This window comes from Zosterops lateralis (genome assembly GCF_965231275.1).
Source record: "Zosterops lateralis genome assembly, chromosome: 10".
Classification (NCBI taxonomy): Eukaryota; Metazoa; Chordata; class Aves; order Passeriformes; family Zosteropidae; genus Zosterops; species Zosterops lateralis.
In genome coordinates, this window is record NC_139770.1 from 931057 (window position 1) to 954943 (window position 23887).

At 47.8% G+C, this 23887-nt stretch overlaps 1 protein-coding gene across 1 annotated transcript in view; it reads right to left on the reverse strand.

The window, feature by feature from the left end:
• Positions 1-17161: 17161 nt before the first annotated feature.
• Positions 17162-23887, reverse strand: part of PLCH1 (phospholipase C eta 1) — a gene marked incomplete at both ends in the record, with an annotated part of 28759 nt that continues 22033 nt past the window's right edge. The window contains 7 exons of the mRNA XM_083868273.1: positions 17162-19122; positions 19902-20262; positions 20729-20788; positions 21994-22073; positions 22614-22760; positions 23241-23325; positions 23753-23877. Of these exons, the coding sequence (XP_083724399.1) occupies positions 17162-19122; positions 19902-20262; positions 20729-20788; positions 21994-22073; positions 22614-22760; positions 23241-23325; positions 23753-23877 (2819 nt within the window). The remainder of the gene's footprint in view (positions 19123-19901; positions 20263-20728; positions 20789-21993; positions 22074-22613; positions 22761-23240; positions 23326-23752; positions 23878-23887) is intronic.

Below are 23887 nucleotides of genomic sequence, written 5' to 3' on the forward strand. Positions count from 1 at the left end.
CCCAGGGGACAGCCCAGGGCAGAGCCAGGACACAGCCCAGGGGACAGCCCAGGGGACAGCCCAGGGGTGGCAGCAGCTGAACAGGAGCCCAGTGTCCCCCATCAGACCCCACAGCACATCCTTCCCCTGAGCTGGACGGGCTCTGAGCCCCCAGGGCCAGCTGAGCCCCCAGAGCTGCCCAGCTCAGGGTCACTCACAGGGCAGGTTTCAGGTTTTTCACATAAAGACTTCACCCATTGCTTCCCGTCCTGTGATTATTATTCTGGAGGGGAACCCAGCCCATCACACACCATAAATCCCCAGGGTTTCTGATTTGAGAAGTGGCAGCTTTCTGGGGGATGAGAGTTGTGATTTACACATTACTGCAACCTCTTGCTGTGGCTTTTACTGTCAACTTGGCATTTTCTTCAGAACTGAAAGGCATTTCATGTGGCACTTGGATTTGCACTGAATCCCAGCTCCTGGACAGAGTCAGAACTCCAGGCTTACCACACTGCATTTTCCATCTGATTTTTCTGCTGTGACAGAACAATGAAGTTAATAATTACTCCATTCTGTTTCTTGGATGAGAAAAAACACCCTGCAGTGCACTCTGTGTGCAGCAAAGAGTCTGAGGAAGACTCCCTGGGGCAGGAGGTGGTTTTGGTGTTTCTGGTTCAGCCCCACATGTCCTGGTTGGAAACAACTGACCAGAGTGAGGATTGTTCACAAACAACCACTGGCCTGTGTAATTTCAGCTCATGTGCTGGGTAAAGTCAGGGCTAAAACATCTTTATTTGATCTTACTGTGTCCTCTGAAAGAACATTGCCTTGTGCCAGCAAGGAACACAATGGCAAAACACAAACTGGCTGAAGAAAAAAGGGTGTGTTCATTATCATAAATTGTGAAAGACTTTCTAAAATGTCATATTTGTCTAAGATTTATTTCTCGATTTGACCATTCCAGTTGACCAATAAACTGGATAAAATGGAGCAAGTTCATTTCAATGTTGTCTTTAGAGCAAAATGAAGGATTTCCTCCATCTGCCTGGAGGAGAACACGGGAGGGATCCTTGTCCTTGCTTTTCCTATGGCTCATATATTCCTTTTTAAATGAACCCTCTGTGCTGGGAGGAAAATGCACTTTTAAATTTACCATGGCAAATCAGTTAATTCAAAAAAGCTTTGCCAGCCTTGAAAAGCCGTGAAGAAAATTGCCAAGTTTTACCTGACCAGAAATAAAGTTCCCAAAAGCAATAAAAATGTGCCATTTCATGCACAAAGTAAAAGACAATCTTATTTGTAAGAAGAGAGCAGTTTGGGGAGGAAGATGACTGCAACCACAGAGTCCTTAGAGAAAAGGTGTGTGAGGAACAGCAGCTCCAAACTGGTGCTGCAGTTCCCTCTTGTGACAGCCAGAGCAAATTCCTGATTGCAGGGAACCAGGAGCTTCAGTCAGCAGAGCCACACAAGGGGTGTGGGCTGGGGATTCTAAACAAACCAAACCTGCTGGCTTTGAAACATTCCTCAGGACAGGTTTATTCACTGCTTTGGGGCTTTGGATCCTCAGGATAGGTTTATTCACTGCTTTGGGGCTTTGGAAAAGGAGTCCCCCCACCCTGGGGTGCCTTTGGCCCTGTTCACAATAATCCCACAGCAGTTACAGGAAATGAAGCAGCTGAATGAAGCCCTTTCCCCAGCCTGAGGTGCCCCTGGCTCTGGCCAAGGATGCTCCAAGTGAGGCCTGGGGGATGTTCACGGGTCACATCACCTGAGGAACCAAGAGCAGCATTCACAGGCAGAAACAGAGACTTTGCTGCTTGTTTGACCTGAATTCTCCCTGCCCTTCTCATGTCTCTAGGTTCTTCACTGTGTTTTGCCCCAAACTAAGCTCCCAGACTTGACTGGTTTTAGGTTTTAGTTTTTGTTTTGGTTTTAATACTGGAAGCCAGGTTTTGGGTTGGGTTGGGACCTTAAAGCCTGTCTTGTTCCACCCCCTGCCCTGGGCAGGGACACCTTCCACAGACCAGGGTGCTCCAAGCCCTGCCCAACCCTTTAACCTTTACAGGGAGTGGCACTGAGCCCCAGAGGTGTCCCTGCTCACACACCCAGGAGGTCACTCTGGTTAAACACCTGCAGGGAGTGTCCCTGACACCCAGGTGTGTCACTGAGCCCCAGAGATGTCACTGAGCCCCAGGGGTGTCCCTGAATCCCAGCTCTGTCCCCGAGCCCCAGTTCTGTCCCCAAGCCCCAGCTGTGTCCCTGCTCAGAGCCCCAGGAGGTGACTCTGGCTCCTGGCACACTCGGGGACACCCCAGACCCCCAGCTCAGGCTGTGCCCCCCACATCCCCCTGGCACAAGGCCCAGTGGGTTTTGTCACTGCCCAGCTCAGAGAGACTCCCAGAGCTGCTCCAGGAGCTGAGCAGTGGGATCTGCTGGAATCTGTGCTGGAATCTCCCGCTCCAGGCAGGGCTGGCTGCCAGCAGAGGGCAATCCCTACCCGCAGTGTCCACAGCCAGGCCAGCCCCGGCCTCAGAGCCTGGGGAAAAGTCCTCTGAATTATTAAAATAATAATAATAATATTGAAGTATTTTTAGAATTAATTACACTAAATAATGTTTACATAGGAGAAATATTATTTTGTCTCAGGTTTCTGGATGCAAACCCCTCCTCTTGGGATACTGAACCCACAGACAGAAAGCAGTGAGGCAGCAGCTCTCCCTTTGCCCTCAGCCACCTCAGTGACACCTCACAGGAAATTATTTCAAATAACCACCAGGTGAGAGAAGAGCGTTGGGAAGGGATTTCCTCCTGCAACAGCCCTGCAAAACCTTTCCATGATCCACATTTCTGTCACCCCACCTCTGCACCCCTTTCCCCTGTTTTTAGGGAGCAAAATGCCTGAACTCACCTGTCTTTCCCCAAAAATCAGCAATTCTGCAATGCTCCTCAAATGACCAAAGAGGTCACAAGTGAAATTTGCCCAATTTGTGTTATATTTTGAAGAATAATTAGTTTATAACATCATCCTTCAAAAGATAAAAAGGGCCAATGGTCCCTTTTCCAGGCCCTTCCCTGAACACAGAAATTTACCACTTTAATGACTCCACTTTTAAGTTAATTGCTGCAAAAACGGAGAAATTCTTAGTTCAGTAAAAGGCTTTCCTCAGAGTCAGTTTATTCTGGGTTCATTTAAATGAATCTGAAATAAGCTATCTTTAAACCTCATCAAGAGCATGTTATCTTCTGTAAGGGCTTAAGAGCTTTATGATCATGCTGCCAGTAAAAGGACAGGCAGAACAGCCCGAAGGCTGCCAGAGAAAAGATCATTTGGAAGATTTTAATAGGGGTATAATCTCTAAAAATAGTCTTTTCATAAGTTATCTTGAAGTCTGGATTTAAAGCAAAAACGGAGGAAAACCACCCTCCTGGGGGTGTGATAATCTCTGCTGGATTATTTTATCAGCAGATAGCAAGATCTTCATGGTTTCTAAATGTCAGAATTTTCCATGGATTTTTACCTGAGCCCCAGCCTTTGCTACTTCAGCAGGTGCTGTGAACTGCCATTGAGTTTTCTAGGCTACAAAAATCCCCCAAAATACTGAAGTCAAAATATTCCATGAGTTACATGAACAGTTACCATCATCTGTAACTACCAGCAATAGTTTAGAATAGTTTAGAATATACAAAAACCCCAAAAGAAACACAAAAAGCACTTACTTCTCCTCTCCAGAGAATCTGACGCTGCAGGTAATTGATACAAATATATTCAGTGAATATTACTATTATTATTATCTGATCCATTCCTTCATGCAAATTGAGGATTCTAAACCCCCAAGGCTTATTTTTGTATGAGCAGCCACACGGGAAGGAAAGTAAAGCAACAGTTTAATTTCCAAATAGTTTGGGATTTTTTAGACATTCCCTAAAGTGACTGTTTTCCCTTGGGAGTTATTTCTAAACAAGCAACATAAAGTTTAAATGCTGTCAAATGCCAAAGGATGTTTTCTTCTAAATGAATGCCAATTAAATTAGTAGCAAAGGTAATTACATTGACCTTAAATTCTGGGTGTATTAAGTGACATTCAAATGGAGACAATTAATATTCAGTGCCGTGTCTTTCTGTACTGATACATTAACATATAATGAATTACAAGTTATAATATTATAATTGAGTTATAATATTAAGTTATTAAATGAAGGTTTTGTGTTGTTCTGAGCATGTCCTTGCTCTGTTTGTGCAGCTGCTTGAGCTGTGACAGTCCAGCCCACAGGTGACAGGGGACACAGGTCACTGCAGGATTTGGTGCCATGGATCTGTCCCTCTAAAATGAGCTCAGGTGAGTTCAAAGTGATCCCAGAGAAGTTCCTTTTAAAGTGTCCTTCACACAGCCCTAAAGGAACCTTTAGGTCACCCCTTCTGTGAGTCCCTCCAGGAGTTGGGAACTGTCACAAGGATGTCACCCTTGTCCTTCCCACAACTCCACAGCAGCAGGAGCTGGGAAAGGACAGCAGAACATCAGGAGCTGGAGGAGCAGGACAAAGGGACTGGTTTCCCACTGCCAGAGGCAGGGTGAGATGGGATACTGGGAGGGAATTGTTCCCTGTTCTCCTCAAAGGGAGGAACGAGGGCAGCACAAACCTCGACATTCAGATTTAGTCAAATCATGTCACAACCTCCAACGTGCCAATGCTCACGGCAATGGCAGCATTAAAAACCTGCTGGAAATGGAGTAAAACAGCCTGAAAATGCCATTCTTTGGCCTCTGTCCTGTGCCTGACAACTGTCCCCTGCCAGCTGGAGAGAGAGAGGGGGGTTTGTGACACCAGCTCCTCCCAAAGCAGCCCCTGCCCTCATGTGGAAACAATTCCCAGACTCTGCCAGGGCTGCATTTTGGGCAGCAGCAGCTGAGCAGGGCTGTTCCCTTCTCTCCCTCATTGTCAGGGCACCTGGGGCTCTTCTGGGGGCTGATGAGACACTGTGTCGAGTTCCAGCTTTGTTGATGTACGGCCTATTTTGAGTTGATTTATTTTTAACTGCTGCAAGATCCTTGGGCTGCGCTTCCCAGTGCAGTGCTCACCCCTGTCCCACTGCACCTTGGCCCCCAGTCCCTCCAGAAGCATGGACTTAGGCATAAATAATATAGAATAGATAATATATTATCTATTATCTATTATATACATACGAGTCACTAAGATCACAGCTTTGGTCTCTTTGTGCTCTGCCCTGGGCTCTGACACTGCAATGATGACATTAAAAAACCTGCACAATTGAGATATTTCAAAGTGTTATCCTCTAGCCTCCCCAAAGTGGTTAATGTGCTTTAAAATGTCAATATATTGATTTTTCTCCTAATAAAATTAAGTTTTGGATGTTTCTCTCCAGGTTGGTCAATAATGCTGACAGAAGGAGCTGGTTTTGGAGCTCTTCACTGACTTTAACAAACATTACAGGACAGCCTGGGCCTTAAACCACAACTATTTCTATTCCCTCTGAGAAATGATTGATTTTTTTGCTTTCCTGGCTGTGAGGAGGAGCTCTCCCTGCCCATCCAGGTAAATCCACCAAGCTCCTCCAACGTGATCTTACCACAGCAATACCCACCCAGAGCACAGCTCAATCCCATCCCTACAATGACAGGGAAGCCAATGATCCCATCACTGAAACTGCCTTTAAATGCTGCACCTGGAAACACACTGTAAAATTTAGCAGAAGATAATATTAACAAATTCCCAGTATTGCACTTATCCCTTATTTAAAAAGCTTAAGATATATCCCTTTCTCCTTGTACAAACCAATTCAAGTTATATAATGTATGTGGATTTACTTTGCCCCAGTTCCAGCTGGCAATATACTGCTAAGCCAAGGCTGCACAATTGCAATTTGGCAGAAAACAGGTCAGGCTTTTATTACCCATCAAAACTCTCAAACTGCTCTGAACGTTTCAAATTCAAAAGGCAAATAGAAAATAACCCTTGTGTCAGAATGGTCCTATTCCATTACCTTGCTCATAAATTTATATTGGGGACAGTTTTTAATGGTTCTTTTTGCTGCTTTTGCACATCTGTCTGTGCAGTTTGTTGTGAGAAATCCCAGGACAAAGCCAGGGTGGGATGCAAGGACACAAGAGGGGACATCCAGGCAGGGAAGGCTCCAGGCAAATCCCACAGGGAAAAGGCAGCTGCAGGTGAAGAGCTGGGAGGCAAAGAGTGAACTAGAAAGGACCTTACAGGTGGTGGGCTGAGGGTCTGGGGACCCTGGAGTGACTCAGGCCAGGAGGCACACTGAGCTGTGACCCATGGCAGGGACACTGAGCTGTGACCCAGACCAGAGGAAGGACACTGGGCTGTGACCCACAGGAAGGACACTGAGCTGTGACCCAGATCAGGAGGGACACTGAGCTGTGACCCACAGGAGGGACACTGGGCTGTGACCCAGACCACTGCAGGGACACTGGACTGTGACCCACAGGAGAGACACTGAGCTGTGACCCAGACCAGAGGAAGGACACTGACCCAGAGCACTGCAGGGACACTGGGCTGTGACCCACACCAGAGGAGGGACACTGACCCAGAGCACTGCAGGGACACTGGGCTGGATCTCTGGAGCAGAGACCTCCCTGCCAGCAGCCTGAGGGACAGGGCTGTCTCTGCAGTGCCATGTCCTTTGAACTAGAGATGTGCATTGTCACACTGCTCATTCCCCTGCAGCTCCAGGCACCCTCAGGGCCCAGCAAACCCAGAATGTCCCTCCCTGTCCCTGCCTGGCACACGGGGTCAGTGCTGGCTCTGAGCTGTGCCCGTGGCTGCTGTTCTGGGCACATTCGCCCTGCCCTGTGCCACCCCACTGCTCAGCCACCTCCTGGCCTGCCTTAATCCTCTCAACATTATATTTTTAGCATAATTACAACTGTTCATTAATTTGCTGCTAACAGATGATTCCAAGTTCATTGAAGGAGACACCAGAACTACAAAGAGCCTCTTTGACTCTGCACTGCCAATTTTAACAAATATTAAGGAGTCTCTAATAAGTCATGGTAGTCCTGAAATTAAGTTGCATATTGGCTCTTTGGGGAAAAATATCTTTGTAACAATATAGATCTTGAACTAATTACAGATCTTTAATTATGGGACTGTCTTCCACCAAGCATGGCATCCCAATATTAGCATGTCCCAATGTAAGCTCCTACTGCCTCTGAGCTCTGCTAATCCACCCTTTTACCTCTGTGCTGTCACACTGTGTGCCTCAATTCCACCAACAGCAGCTGCCCCAGGAAAACAAAACACAGATCATTTCCTTCCTTATTAAATCTCCTTCTCAACTTGCCTTCTGGATTTTTAAAGAGCCTGTTGCTGAATGATCCCTCTGCAGATTCTGATATTGATACATCCTGAGCCTCAGACTGCTCCCCTGCCACACCTGCACATCGATTTTTTAAGGAGAAAAACAGGACTTTTTTTTCTTTTTCCTCAATACATTGCAAAGATGATAATTTAATCTTAAAGATGAATGAAAGCACATAAACCCTGGAATGCTGCCAGTCCTGGCTCAGGCAGAACAGGCAGCCCAGGGTGGGGACACAGGGCTGGGAGGGGACAGAGGCAGGGACACGGAGCAGCTGCACCCACCTCTCACTGCTGCTTTTTAGGGCAAGGGAGGTATTTTTTAGCCTGAAGTGAGGCAGAGCTCCCCAGGGAGAAGAGGAAGGTGGCAGCACCTCTGTCTGTGTGGCTGCACAACCCACCCCTGAGGCTGCCCACCCAGCATCTCAAGGTAATTCCAGGTTCTGCCACTGCTCCTTGGCTTCAGAGAAAAGCACTCACAGCCCCCCTCTGCCACTGAAATGCTGGGAAGAGCAAGGGTGGCTCAAGCCTGTCTGAACAGTTGTCATTTATTAACTTATGTTTTATGGCACCAGCTCTACTGCTGCAAGAAATTAGTCATTTATTTAGTTCTGACATTTCCTCTCCTGTCATTAAATTCAGTCTTCTGTATAATACAAAGAAAACAATTCCCCCATAGCTACTCAAACTTTATGTGTAACAATTCTCTGAACAAGATGATGATTGTGTGGGCTGAAATCTCCCAGAACTGCAGTGGGACTCAGGATCGTTTCCAGATAACTTTAAAAATCCTATTAAAATTCATCCATATCCATTACTTGCGTCTCCTGACGTGTGACAACTCATTGCACCACAAATCAATGAATTTCCATTGCCACAAATGCATTTCCCCAGCACGTCTTTGCAGGGCTGGATTCCCTCCTCCCTCCCTGGGCAGGGATTTCTGCCACCCACGGGGAGCTGTGGACAGTCCTGGACAATCCAGCCACACCTGCACATCCCTGGCCTTTTGTGAGCCACTAAATCACACTTTGCTGCAGAATCCCCCATTTCCTGCTGGCCCAGGGAAAGGTGCTGGGTATTCCCAGTGTGAGGAGTGGGGCAGTTGCTGGACCAGGATGAGGAGCAGGAATCCATGGGCTCTCCAAGGGATGGCTTTATTGCTGTTTCACAGAACTATTTGCTCCACATCCAGGAAATATTCCCTCTGCAGTTTATCCCCTCCATGGAGGGAAGCCAGGGCTGCTGGAGGTGTGAACTCCTGCTGGGAGCTGGGCCAGGGCAGCTCAGCTCCCCCAGGGATGTGCTCTGGACACTGAAATCACTGACCACACATCCCAGCTCCTGAGGGGACTCATCAGCCACAGACAGCAGTGAAACTCTGCTCCTACCATGAACTACAGAAATAAAACCCCAAACATTTCTCCCTGCTGCCATATCCTAAGATTAAACACACTGCAATTCAATAAAGGAAATAAAGTCTGCTCTCTGAACACGAGTGTAAGGAACTAAGGATGACAACAAAGCTGTTGATCATCTAACAAAACTAAGGCAGGACCATGTGTACATTTAGCAAAATAATCAGCTCAAGGTGCAGGAATGCAGAACAAAGTCAGGCTTCACCACGCTGATCCATCAGAGCTCCTGCCTTCAAGCTGGACCTGGCACACTGCAATCCTGTCACACTGGGAACAATTCATCAAGGGAAGTCAATGATAGAGACTTTTCTATCCCTATCCAAGTTTACAGATTCACAGATACATGACTAATGTGATATTTTCCATCATATTTTTTCCACCTCCTCAGTTTCTGTCATTTCCAGGTACAGATCCTCTTGATTTTGTTTTATAGAGAGAAGAGATCTCCTGTACCTGCTCATTGTCTTGGCATACACCCTCCATGTTCAGGGGGGAGTTTTTGAGTTACCCTTTGTTCTCAAATGCAGATCCATTCACATTCACCCCACTGAACTTTAATTTGTAATATTCTGCATATGCCACTCTGATTCTTTGTTCCAGTTTCCTGAAAACAAAAGGATTTGACAAGGGGCCAAGAGAGGCAGAAATGTCTGCGTGAGTTCCAGCTGCACCTCGAGAGCTCCTGCTTTGCTTTAGGAAGCTCCTGGTCTCCATGGTTACACAGGAGTTTGAAAAATAATGATCAAATGTTACCTTAAATGCTCCCACACAGAATGAAAATATAACCCTACTCAGGATGCTCCAGGCTGGCAGCCCAGTGAGCCTGACCCCACACCCTGCACATCCTGCACACCCTGGCCCTGGGGCTGCTCCAGCCTGGGCAGGAGGGGCTGCTGGACACTCCTCTGTTCCTGCTGGACACTGTCCTGGCTGTCCTGGAGCAGTGGGAGCTGTGATGGAGCCAGGGAAGGGAGGGAAGGGAGGCAAGGACTGACCCTGCACACCTGGTTTGATCAAAGCTCATCTCTACTGCCAATGTTCAGCCCCTCTCTGGCCCCTGCTGCCCACACCTGGTGTGAGGGTGAGCAAGGTGTGAGTGTCCCCAGGGTGGAGGGGCACTGACTTCACGTGTGCCACCAAGGAGAGTGAGCTCATCTCTGCCTCCTAAAGATGCTGACTGCTTGAGGAGATGATTTTTGCTTTCCTACTATCCCTGCTGATCAACAGGTGCAGTGAGTCTTGACAACATAATAAATCCACCAGTGAGAAGTGACATTCACCAGTGAGAAGTGACATATGCCTGGGCTGCCACATGGAGAGGCCCTGAGGGCAGCCCAGTGACAGAAAAAACCAAAACCATTTTTGTCTATAGCATGAAATAGCAAAAAAAATTAAAAAAAAAAAAAAAAAAAAAAAAAAAAAAAAAAAAAAAAAAAAAGAGGAGAAAAATTCCAGACCAATTCTGACCCCAGAGAATACATGACTTCATTAAGTCTTACAAACCTGACACCCCTAAGTATCTCCAAAGAGGTTTATTAAATGCACTGAGGTTTAATAAACCCAAAGGATCCATCTCAGCCTGGAGGAGCTGTGTGTTACCCACACACTGCCAGGCAAGCACACACAGAGCACAAGGCAGCAGGGTGACACCACAGCTGTGACAAATCTGTTCTCACACACTCAGGTCCCTGCCAGAACTGGCAGCACAGACAGGACAGGGACAGAACTGAGTGTGCAAGTCCCAGAGCTGGATCCACCCTCGGTGTCTGAGTGATTAATTAAACTTTAATGAGTGTCTGTCTGGCAGCTCTTGTGCCCAGCTCCACGCAGGTGTTTTTGTGTCTCAGGGGAACAAGTTAAACCCAAGGGGATTCTGCCAAATCCTTCCCTGCTGCTGCTGCCACCCTGGTCCATTCCTGCTGCCTCTGAGTCCTCCAGGTGTGCCCAGGAGTGCCCAGAATTCAGCAGAGGCTGCAGTTGCTGATACATGATCTGGAGAGATTCTCAGCTTTTGCCACACACAGCTTTGTGTGTAATTCTGGGCAGCTCGGGAGCTGCCTGGATGTAAAAGCCTTTGGCAGGAGGGTCAGATCCATGGCAGATGGGCAGCCCTGGGCTCCCTCAGCCTCCCCATCATATTCTGGACTTGTCTTGGCAAGATCTCCAGCAATCTCTGTTCCTTTTCCCTTCTTTAAGCCTAAGAAAAGGCTGCTGCCAATGCATTGAGCAAAGCCCTGTCAGCCAGTCTGCCATGCTGTGAAATATTAGCAAACAAGTACTGATGGCAACACAGCCAAGTTTAACAAGATCTCCACTTATTATCCTGTTAGTTTTGGTGGGGGAATATGGCATTGCTGTCAGATCCATCTGTGCAGTGCACAGCCCCTGCATAGAAATCACCTCGTCTCACACATAGGGACAAACCTGAAGGTAAGAGTGAAAGATGAATTAAAGATCTGTTAATAAATAGTGAGAGCTCAATTAAGATAATTGACTGTCTGAGAGCAGCCAGGGTTTGTTCTGGGGTGGGGGGGCTGTGAAAATTCTGTCTCTGTGGCCCCACACAAACAGGATTTGTTGCACAGATCAAATGTTACCCACAGCTTGGATCACCACAAAGTGATATGGACAGGAGGCACAAGAGCATGGCTGGGAAAAGCCATGGAAGGAAAGCCTCTAAGAAGGCATCAATTTAAACATTTTTTTTTAAAAAAATCAACAAATTAACCTGATCACTGGTCACAAAAATTACTGCTAGTGTAGTTGGAATAACTTCCTTGGAAGAAGTGGAAAAGGAATGGAAAAACTAACAAATGCTAGAGAAACTTCAAGGGACAAATATCTATCCCTAACAACATTCCATTATTGTTTATCCTGTTCCATCTAAGAGGTTGAAGGAAAGTTGCTGAGCAGGAGAACACTGGTGGAATGATTTCCTCAGCAAAAACAGGAGATGCCTCAGGAAAAGGATCTGGGAAATCCAAACTGGATATCATATTCCAGTTCTCACCAATCAATCAATCATGGTTTGCCTAACTGAAACCATTTCAATAAAAAATGAACAGAAATACATCCAGCAACTGCAGCCTGTGGACTGCTGCCAAAACCATCCCAGAGAGGGGAACCATTTCCTCTGGCTCTGCACTGAATCCCTCTGAATTCCCAGCACAGACCTGCAGCAGAGCAGGGCCTGCTGATGGATGAGCCTGAGTTACAGGCTAGAGAAACATCTCTGAGTCCAAACAAGGGCTTTTCTGCAAAGAAATCAAAGGGACAATTCCTGGACATGTGCCATCAGCCCTCCTCCCTCACCCAAATTTAGCACCCAGTTGTGTTCCCTCATCCTCCTGAACTCTGCACTGCAAGAGGATCCTCTTGGATGCAGCTGAATTTTCACGTTACTGAAAAAATGTTACCAGCCCTGGAAATAAGAAAACCAAATTAACATTACTTGCAGCACTCTGCAACTTTGCATATTCTGGTCTCTGAGCAGTGTTCATTTGCAGAACTCCACTGAATTTAAAAGTATCACTTCAGACAAACACATCTTTAACTGAAATAAGATTTTGACTATAAATGTTTAAGACACGACACACTAAATTAAAGAATCCACTTTAAAGAGCTTGGACGTTAAATGAGTGCTTGAAAACTCAGCACAAATTAATCATCTGCTTCCAGACATCTGTTTGCCTTAAGAATGTGCTTCCTTAAGTCTATTACTCCTTGAAATGGGATCACATAAAGACTGTCTGACTGCACTGGTGAATTGCACTTTAATTACCCATCCAAGCAGTGCCTTGGAGCAGGGGCTGGAGAGGAGCAGCAGAGCTCCAGGGGAACCCCTGGCACACCCAGTGAGAGCTCAGAGCCCAGAGCTGCCCCTAAGGGGACTCTCAAATCCCACACAGGGGCTGCAGCAATGGTTTATCCCAGTTTGTGCAGGAATCTGCTGCTCCTCCTCACAGAGCAGTGGGCACAGCCAGTGGCTCCCCAAGGAAGGGCACAGCCCCCCTGACAGCTCCAGGGCTGGCCCACACCCCAAGTTTTGGGCTGGCAGACACCAGAGTTCCCAGCCCCAGGGTCACTGTGTACAGGCTGCAGTCCCTGTGTGCTGGGATTAGATCAGAGAACTGTGGCCTTTGGAAAAGACCTCACTGGATGGAATATAAAGGAATTACTTCTGTGTCATCATGAAGTCTGACACGGAAGTTCACATCTCTTTTAAATGCACCCACCACAAGGAATGGGATTTATCTTTATTTCCAAGTGCTCACCCAAGCAGCCAGTGAAATTCAGGCTGTCCAGAACCTCCAACTCCCTTTCCAGCATCCCTTTCCTGTGTTTTCCCTGCACACACACACACAACCAGAGCAGCAGATCCCCCTGGCTCCACCTGCAGAGAGGCTGGAGCCTCCAAACACTGCTGGGACTGCAGCAGTGACAGGGCAAGGCCAAGGCTCTGCTGCAGAGGCTTTTCATGTTACAAACCCCTTCCTAAAGCAAGGACTAACAAGGCACTGCACAGCTACAGCTGCTCTGCTCCATCCCTCCCCTCCCACACAAACACAGCCCTGTCCATCTGCCAGGCCAGCACTGGGGGCAGGACAAGGCCAGGCCAGGTAACTCAGACTGCAAACTCTGTCTTGGTCCTTAGTTAGACTAAAGTCAAAGGTAAAAGAAGATATCTCCACTTCCATGGCTTTCTACACAAACAAAAATCCATCTCAACTAGGCCAGCCAGGCACTGTTCGTTTTAATTTCTTTCTGTCTCAACCAACACAGGACTTTAAAAGATAATCTCTGGTAGAAATTCAATTTCTTACTCCTCCTGCATGTCTAAGCAGATCTGTAATCAGTGTAATCACTGTGCCCCTGTCTCGTGTGTGCTGAGGGTACTGCACATCATTTTCTCTGTTGTGAAAAGGAATAGCATTAAAATCTGATCAAAACAAATCCAAATGAGCATCAGCCCAAGAACAAAATTGACCCAACATGCTCCTGGGTGAAAAACTGGCTGTTCTTTCACAAAATCTTTTATTCTTACACACCTTAAACTTACTTAAGATGCAAATGGAACACTCAGGATGGAAGCCCTCCTACCAAAGCATTGGAACGGGAGCTCCTGTGCCAGGAGTGAGGGATGTGGAATGGCTCCCTAACACCTGGAACATTCTGCACAACTGCTTAAAGCAGGGACAGTTGATACTCCAGTAAACAATTACAGAAATGTAACTGGAGACTCTTTCTGGCTTTGAATTAGAAAATATATCACTTCTCAAAAGTAATATTCCAAACCCATCTGCTCTCTGCAGATTCTTGAACAGCTTAATTTATGCCTTCCTTCATGAATTAGCAAAGCAATTCAAGCCTGCTAACCCAGGATGTGAGCCACTAGTCTTTACTAGGCTAAAGTGATCATTTATTCTGTGGAGAATCTGCACCGAAAAAGTCTTCACTAGATGGATTTTCAACAAGCTGCAGCATTGCTCAGGCAGTTTAATTAATTTTGAGACAGGACTAAAATTGAATGGCCTTCTAGATGTCTGAAGTGCAGATTGCTGGTGTGTCCCACCCATATGTCTAAAACCCCTGGCTCTGTCCAATGCTGCTTGGGACCCACACAACAGATGTTCTCAGAATCCCCTGAGCCCTGGAAGTGCTGGATTTCTGAACTCAGCATCCCTCCAGTCCATGATCCAGAGCACAAAGCTGGAGCAGGAGGCATCTGCAGTTTTCCCAGTGTGTCCCATTCCCATGGAGTTTTGGAGTTGCTGCACAGAGCAGTCCCCCCCAGGCTGGATTTTCTGGGACCCCAAAAGGCTGCAGCAGCACCAATTCCCAGTGACACAAACATCTGTGACCCAGAGTGTCCCCCAGCAGCTCGGGGCTGGCACCACCAGTACTCACCAGTAACACACCAGTACTCACCAGTAACACACCAGCTGGGCACAGCAGGATCAGCACTGGGTCAGAGGTCCCAGGACACTTCACAGCAGGAACATCCCCATGGGAGCAGCTGGATTGGCAGCAGGACATTTGTATGGCTTCCACTCCATGAAAGGAAATTGAGCTTGTTCATTTAAACTAAAAACTGAAGAAATGTTATATATATACATATATATATTTGTATATAAAAAGGCTGATGTATATCTGGCTTCAGCTGCACTAGAAAACTTGTCCTGCTCCATTAGCCAAATGTCACTGTCACACAAAGAACTGTCCCCATCTGAATTAAATTCTAAAATTAAGAGAAAAGTACAAGATATTATGAGATAAAACACTGCTGCAATAACCTATCCTGACCTCCTGCAAGCACCATACAATTTTTCTAAATTAATTCCAACTAAAGCAAGTTTTCCAACCTCCCACAATGGAGATTTTCTCATTTGCAGTCACAGTCAAATGTATGCAGTCACTAACTGCTGCTGGATTCAACAACAATCTATTTAGATTTTTTTCATCAGAAAATATGTAACCAAGTGCTTAAAAATCTATTTTAATGACGTTTTCAAGAATAATAATACTCTGCATTACAAAAGAAAGAGGTAAAAGGTACGTCTTTGACATATCAGAAAATCTTACAGCAAAGGCAAAGAGTATCTTCCAACCAAAATAAAGCTATGTTGTTCCCTACAGGGAAGCTTTAAGTGTCTGAGATTCCTTCACCCAATTCATTTTCAGCCTTCATAGAAAAAGGTGAACAGTCAAAATAGTCACTCTACCATGTCAGTTTAAATATTCCACTGACTGTCGACAATTCAGCAATAAAATTACAAATATACAGAAAATGGATCTGCCGTACCGAAGCTACTCACACAACCAACAGCAAAAATACATAACAAAATAAGCAGAAATTAAGTGTTTTCATTCATAAAAGCAGAATTACTCTCACATTCCACTCTGTCCCAAATCAACACAGTCACCAAAAAGGAAGACAACTGTTGTCATACTTCGTAGAGAGGGCAGAACACAAATCTACACAGGACTCACAAATCTGGACTAAGCCTAATTCTACAAACCATTTGCTGTAGAATCACAGTTCATACATGAGGACATATAAAATTTACAACAACAATTCAGGACAAGTGATGCTAATAGAGGGTCACTGCCTGTTGGGCAGAACAAGCCCCAGTCCAGCATTTCCAGACAACACAGTGCTTTGGAGAATCCTCACAAAAGGCCAAAAGTGATCACCAGAAGTGGGTTTTTTTCCAAGCAGGAGGACAAGACACGAGGAAACCAGTATTGCCTTCAGTGCAAGGTCAGGCTTTGGAGCACAGCATTAGACACAGGATGCTACAAATGCACACACAGCCCTGGCAGCTCCAGCCTCACTGACACAGCCCTAAGCACGGAGGGGCTCCCACTGCCCTCAGCTCTGCCAGCAAGGGGCACGTTTAACCACCACTTACTCACTGCCATTAAACTGTGTTTGAAATAATTGAAATGCTGCAAGCAGCTGCTGGCTAACACCCTCCCTGCAGTGCAGCAGTGTGTGAGTTGTGCAATGTATGAGCTGTACAATCCAGCAGTGTGAGCTGTGCAGTGTGTGAGCTGTGAGCTGTGGAGTATAATGCTGCAGTGTGAGAGCTGTCCAGTGTGTGAGCTGCACAATGTGAGAGCTGTGCATTGCAGCAGTGTGTGAGCTGTGCAGCGTGAGAGCTGTGCAATGTAATGCAGCAGTGTGTGAGCTGTGCAGAGTGTGAGCTGTGCAGTGTGAGAGCTGTACAGTGCAGCAGTGTGTGGGCTGTGCAGCGTGTGAGCTGTGTAGTTTGTGAGCTGTGAGCTGTGTAGTGCCATGTAGCACTGTGTGAGCTGTGCAGTGTGTGACCTGTGCAGTGCAATACAGCAGTGTGTGAGCTGTGAGCTGTGCAATATAGCAGTGGGTGAGCTGTGCAGTGGGTGAGCTGTGCAGTGTGTGAGCTGTGCAGTGTGTGAGCTGTGTAGTGTGTGAGCTGTGAGCTGTGCAATGCAGCAGTGTGTGAGTTGTGCAGTGTGTGAGCTGTGAGCTGTGCACTGTGTGACCTGTGCAGTGCAATGCAGCAGTGTGTGAGCTGTGCAATGTGTGAGCTGTGTAGTGTGTGAGCTGTGAGCTGTGCAATGCAGCAGTGTGTGAGCTGTGCAATGTGTGAGCTGTGAGCTGTGCAATGCAGCAGTGTGTGAGCTGTGACCCGTGCAGTGCAGTGTGTGAGCTGTGCAGTGTGTGAGCTGTGCAGTGTGTGAGCTGTGAGCTGTGCAATGCAGCAGTGTGTGAGCTGTGACCCGTGCAGTGCAGTGTGTGAGCTGTGCAGTGTGTGAGCTGTGCAGTGCACAGTGCACTGTGTGTGCTGTGCCCTGTGTGATACGTGCAGTGCAGTGTGTGAGCCGTGCCCTGTACGAGCCGTGCAGTGCCGTGTCCAGCCGCACTCCGCACCCCTCACTCACAGCCTGAGCAGGAAGTATATCTCGGGCTGGTCGTGCTGCCCGGGCGGCAGCGGCAGCTCCCCGCAGCCGTGCTGCTGCACTAGGGCGGCACAGGCCCCCTCGGGCACGCCGCGGCGCTCGGCGGGGCAGCCGTGCAGGTACCGGGCGATGTAGGAGCCGGTGGAGTGTCTGTTGGCGGCGGGCGGCCCCCCGGCCTTGCTCCGCAGCATCACCCCGGGCACGGCCGGGCACGGCCGGGGCCTGCCCGCCGCCTCCTGCCGCTCCCGGGCGCGGCTGGCGATGTTCCGCACGCGGCTCTGGCTGCGGGACGACAGTTTCCTGACCAGGGCGCGGGGACAGTCCTCGTCCCCCCGCTCCGGCTCCGGCTCCAGCTCCGGGGCCAGCAGCCGCCGCAGCCGCTCGGTCAGCGCGTCCGCGGGGTGCGCGCCCTGCGCCCGCCGCTCCCGCAGCCCCGAGGACACGAAGCTCCTGCTGATGTACTGGTATTTGCTCTCGAAATTGCAGGAGATGTCCTCCGAGGTCAGGTCTCCCAGGCTCTTGGACTTGCAGGGGCTGCCGTGCTGGATGGCGGGGAGCGGGGGGACACAGAGCCCAGCCCTGTGCTGCTCCGGGCGCTGCTGCCACAAAACACTTGTGTCCTCACACGGGGGCAAAGGGAGCCGCCTCCCCGCAGCCCCGGCGGGCCCGGAGCAGCCCCGGGCAGCAGCAGCAGCAGCAGCAGTGCAGGGAAGGGCGGTGGAGCTGCTCCCAGAGGTGCTGTCGGTACCATGCCCGGGGTCCCGCTGGCTCATCTCCTCCCGGCTGTACTCACAGGCTGTCACCAGCAGCTCCTGGCTGTCCCCATCCACCTCCTGCAGGCTGCTGCTGTCCCAGGGCTCCCCGGGGACAGGCGGCCCCAGTCCCTCCTCAAAGATGAGGCTGTTGGAACCAAAAGAACTGGCAGGGTCTGGGGCTTCCCAGCTCAGTCCAGGTTTTGTAGCACAATTCCTTTGGGGATTTGCATTTAGCAAAGAGAGGGATGAAGAACAAGAAGAGCCAGGCAAGTTACTTTCTAGACCATTCAATCTTTTCTTGCAAGCTGATGGCCCGTGGCTGTTACATTCAGAAGCTGGAGATGCCTCGTGGATAATTGTGTATGTGGAATTATCTGCATCCTCCAGGCTGGGGAACACGGCTGTGTCCGGAGTGGAGAATAAAGGGGGTTTGTTGGGTTTTGTGGGAGCCAAGTTGTGCCTGCAGGGGCTGCTCAGCTCTGCAGCAAACACCTGTGGGAGGGCAGGCCCTGCCCTGGGGCTCTGGCTGCTGCTGCCCTGGGGGCTGGACATGGGGGCAAGGGGGGTTTGGTCACCTGTGCCATCGAGCTGAGCAATGAGAGCAGACATGGTGCTGTCCTGCTCGCCCTCAGTGGAGAGAGAGACTTCATCAATGAGGTGAGAAATGTCACTGTGCTGCAGGGCCACCGTGGAGTCACAGTCAGGGCCCTCAGAGCACACGGCAGAGGAAGGGGAAAGAGGTGCTGCAGTGCTTTTCTTTGTGTCATATTTGTGATTCTCCACATCTGCTTTCTGAGAAAGAGAAGTCCCCATGAGACTGATTTTCCCTTCCTTGCATCCTTTTGTGTCATCTTCCTTTTTACTGTCTGCACAGTTTCTGTGGTGTGATTTTTCTGTGGGAAGTTCAGAGTCAGACTCTTGCATTAGGGGGACAGTTCCATCAGAAAGATTATTCTCCTGGTAGTCCACGAGGTGATTTGCTTGAGCTACACCATTTGCAAAAACCAAATGTTTATGTTGCTCCTGTGGAGGTGGTACTAAAGAGTCAGCTGTAGAATCCCTCTGGTCATTCTCTTTCTTGAAGTGAGATGCTAAATGTGAAGCATTTGCCCTTTGCTCCAAACGTGGAAAAACCAATTCTTTCAAGCTTGTTTCCTTCTCATTTGTATGGTCATCACTGTTGGCTAAATTAAATGAGAAACATATTAGTGGCATTCAAGACTCTGCTCTGTCTGTCAACAGCTATTTTGTCCTTAGACAGACACATGGAGAACGCAAAACCAGGCACAGTTGTGACAGAACTTAATCATGGGGTTGTGCAGGTTTAGTACAAATTATCTGAGTGACATGAATAAATGGAAAAATACAACTGCAGGCACTTCATTGGAATTTCCTTGGGATGTCTATTACATCAAGGAGATGATGTAATATTTGTTGTAAGTAATGTTAATGAGGTACCACATCATAGCTTGCACGTGGCATTACCTTCAGCTGTGTGTTCCTAGTCACATTTGTACTATAAAGAAGCGTGGCAATAAAGACAGAACAAAACAGCTCTGTTAAAACACACAACACTAGAAAACAAGATGCATGCTTCAAGCAGAGTCAAAAGCATCGAGTAGATGGACTCCAGACTGGTTTATAACAAGTGGTTACTGCAAAGTGTTACAGTACAAGGATTTCACTTGGATCTTCTATCAGCAAGCAGCATTCTCAAGGGCAAGGGTTTGAATTCCTCAAAAAACACATATTGGATGTTTTCTCCACCAAATCCTCTTGTCTTTCTATGCCAGATCTGAGCTCTGTGACTCACTCCTTTGGAGAATTAATGAAGCAGGGACTACAGAAGTAAACTTGGCATAACAGATACTGTTTTTAACGCTTGCTAGAAATCAGGTACTCTTGTGGAAGAAGCGAGGGCAGCCCTGACCGTTGACCAAAAGCAATTTTAGAAGCATCTTACCAGAGGTGTGCTCCTCTCCCTTGGCCTCCTGGGCAGTGTCCTCTGCTGGGCAGGGCAGCTCCACCATGAGGAACCTGTCCACGGGCATGGAGGCGGGACGCGCCTGCGAGCTGCGCTTGGGCCTCCGCACCACACCGTCCTTGTCCTTCAGCTCTGCTGGCTCAGAGGCGCTGTCCTTCATCTCAGCAGCCTCCAGCAGGCCCATCTTGCTCTTCTTCCTGCCCTTGGCCGGGGCGCTGGCCGTGCGGCGCAGGATGCGCTCGCCGATGGAGCGTTTGCGCACGTGGGGCGCGCCGGGCTCGGCCGTGCCCGCCCGCGGTGCCTTGGAGAACAGCCCTCGGAGCCCCATCAGCTGCCTGCCCTGCAGGGACACCAACACACAGCCTGCCCTCAGCTCGTTCATTCACAGGGTGAGGAGCTGCCCTCACGGTGCTCATGAGCGATGATGGCAAAGTTCAAACCGCAGCAAAGCAAAAAATTCACACCAAGCCACTCGCAGCTGCGCTGAGCAAGGAGCTCCCAGCACGGGTCCCCATGGATTCATGCATGCCTGCCTTGCTCCTCGTTAGCATGGCAGCCTGCCACAGTTACCACAGAGCTGTGCTCAGGCTCCTAATGGGAGCTGACAAGGCTCTAGGAGTGCTCAGCAGTGACAGGCTGAACAGTCATGTGGAGTTTACTATGCATGGGCTTCATCAAAGCAATATTCAGATGTTTCAGAGCCTGCATGGAGAATGGTTCCAGTTTGGCAGTGGCAGATCATGCGGTTGGGAACCACTGGAAAGTCTGTGCCCAGCAAATGCAAAGTGCATGCTCATGAGCTCTACCTTTGTGGCTCCTAGAAAGTGCATTATTGTGTAACTGGGATTGAGGATTAAAGGGCTCCACTGAAAGGCAAAAAGAAATGCAAATCCATTTGGCTAATGTTTTCAAGACTGCCACACAAGCAAATAAGGTAACAGTACATCAGCTGTAAATAGAACCACTCTAGAGCAAACCATTTAAAACTATTTTTTAGTTTGATATTAGTTTAATATGTGTCTCCCAGGATGTGAGCAGATCTCCTCACTCGTGGATGCAAACTCAGCCCACCGTTCATTCAGAGCAGCATCAGGTGAACAGACCCAGAGATCCAGTCCCAGTGGGTGTCCCCTCCTGCTCCTCTTGCCTCCTCTCTGCAGTTACATGAACATGTCTGTTCTTCCAAGGGCAGCAGGCAAACAGGCCTCTGCAGACCGTCCCCAAGGGATGTGATTTCACACATCTGCCCAGATGTGCACATACCAATCCCATGGGATCAGGGAGGAGAAAGGAAGTGGAGCTGGGAGAGGATCTGGACAAGAGCAAACCTCACCCAGAGCCTTTCTCTCTGCTGTTCTCTCTCTGTTCCCCTGAGCTTTCTGTGGGTGCTGCACAACTTTTGGTTCATGTTTGTCATGACATTCTCTGCATCCTCTCAGAAGGCACAGAGACTGAGGGCTGAGTGTCCTCTGCAACCTCAAACCTCACAAAAATCAGGGTTTTGTGTTTATCTTCATTTCTTAAATCACTGCAAAGGTGCTATTTTTACTTCAGCATCCTGCTGAACATGGCCTTAATTTCTTTGTGCTGCTTATCTCCAGATGGAAACAGCTAAGGAAGGTGGCTGAAAACACAGGAAAAGCACTGTGCTTTCACTTTCACTTTTAAAACATTCTAGAATTAGCAAACTTGCAGAAAAGCAAAATCTAGACACTAAAACCTAAAATTAAATTAGGTTAATTTAAATTAGCTGCTAAAAATAGCGTGTCAAATACCATGTTATGGTGCAGCTACAGTTCTCAAGATCTATTTCCAAAATAAGATCAGTTTAGCACTCTGAAGAAATGCACCTCCTGTACCTGGACAAGATACTTGTGAGGTGCTAACAGTGAGAACATCTGCAAGTATGTGCACAGCAAGAGTGGAGTCACGGGCTGCTGGAGTTTCCTTGCTGAGGAAACTCACACACTCTGAGCCTCCTGGGCACTCCAGCACAAATCCTGGGAGGATCTGGGGTATATTTAAATCCATTTTTATCAGAAGGAAGATGTAAATTTCCAGCTGTACCTACCTTTCCATAGGTCTCATTAATGATTATATGGACAAATATGGAAGCTTCTGTCAGTCCTTCTAAATACACGTGGCGATAGCCTGGGGAAACAGAAATAGAAATATTTCCACACAAACACAAACCACCACCAAGAACCAGCAGTTTGTATTTTATACCCAGCTAGCAATGACTGTCTTTAAAAGTGATGCATACACAGGAAGCCAGCTGGTGCCCTTAGTAAACTTCTCTGGTGTCCTCACAAGTTTTCTGAGCAAATTCAGAACAAATTGAATCCAAGTTATAAAAAACACACCAGCAGCAATTTCCAAGAACACAGACAACCAAACTCCTTTGAGGAATGGTGCATAAAGCACTCTGAGAGAACAGAAGAGTTGTCCAACCAAACTCCTTTGAGGAATGGTGCATAAAGGACTCTGAGAGAACAGAAGAGTTGTCCAACCAAACTCCTTTGAGGAATGGTGCATAAAGGACTCTGAGAGAACAGAAGAGTTCTCCAAGCTTCACATGAAGTCACAGAGATGAACATTTATGAAATCCATCATCTCGTGCTGGTAACGTCCTCCTTGTGTTTGAGGGTGGATTTCCACACCCAGGAGAGCCCAAAGAAGCGGGGGACTCACCAGGCACGAGGCTGCTGAAGGCCACAGTTCTCTGCCCCACAAAGTCCCTCCCGATGGGGTCGTGGTCCCAGACGAGGAAACGCACCAGGGCGATTTCAGGCATGTGGATGGTGAAGGTGAGGGTCTCCTCCCACACAGGATTGAACCCTGCAGGACAGACAGGACACACTGGGAAAGCAGTCCATGGTCCAGGCACAGGACACAAGCAGCAATGACAGTTCCACCCTGGCAGTCATTAAATGGGACTGTCTCTATATATCTGCCTCTAGGATTGCTTTAAAAACAAAGTGGGGCTGTTTGAAGCTGGCAGGGACACCCAGGCAGGCACTGAGAGAGATGCAGGTATAAATACAGATAGACTGGGAACTTCTGCATAAAGGAGATTTAACAGCAATTCAGTTAAGAGACAATGTGGGGAACAACTCCTGTTGTTAGAGGTGCCCTTCACCTCTGACTTGTTTGTCTCCACACGAGAAATTCATTCTGGGAGGCAGAAATAATTTAAAATACAATCTAATTTTACCAGGTAAGATGCTTTGCAATTTAGAAAGCAATAACAGATACTGATTCATTTATAATTATTTAATATTTTACTCTAAGAAGAAGAAATCACTTGGATTATCTTACCGTTGTCATCCACCACCCTGGTCTGATCTTTGCAGCAGTCAACAGGTAACCCAATAATCTCCACCTCAACAAAGGGATCTATTATCTGTTTTTTCAAAAATACAGTATTTTAAAAGCAAGCCAGTCATACAAATGAAGGTGAATTTTTTTAAAAAAATAATATAGAGAGTTGATTTAAATGCATATGAGAATTCAAACCCCTTTGACTGACAAGAATTTTCAAGCAGCACTATCATGGGAATTGGTTCCATGAAGTCCATGTTGATGTATGGTTTGCATCAAGAGCTATGGACAGCTGTGACTAATTTTCATAAAAGTCACCCTTTAAAATACAAGCCAAATCAGTTCCAACATGAGTAGAATAGAGGCTGGGGCAAGTGTAGTATTTAGTGATCTAAATACTACTACTTTAGTGTAGTATTTAGTATTTCCTGGTGTGTTTGGATAAGGAGAAGGTCTGAGTCACTGCAGGAGCTGTCCTGGAAGCACCTGCTGGGAGCAGAGCACCTCACCTCTCCTCTGTCCCCCAGCATGGAGTCAGGAGGTTTGGGGAGCTGCTGCCCACTGATGATCTTCAGAATGAGCTGCTTCTTAGGGCTGGCAGGAAGTGGATCAGCAGAGTAGGGGTTGAATGTGCCTGAAAGATG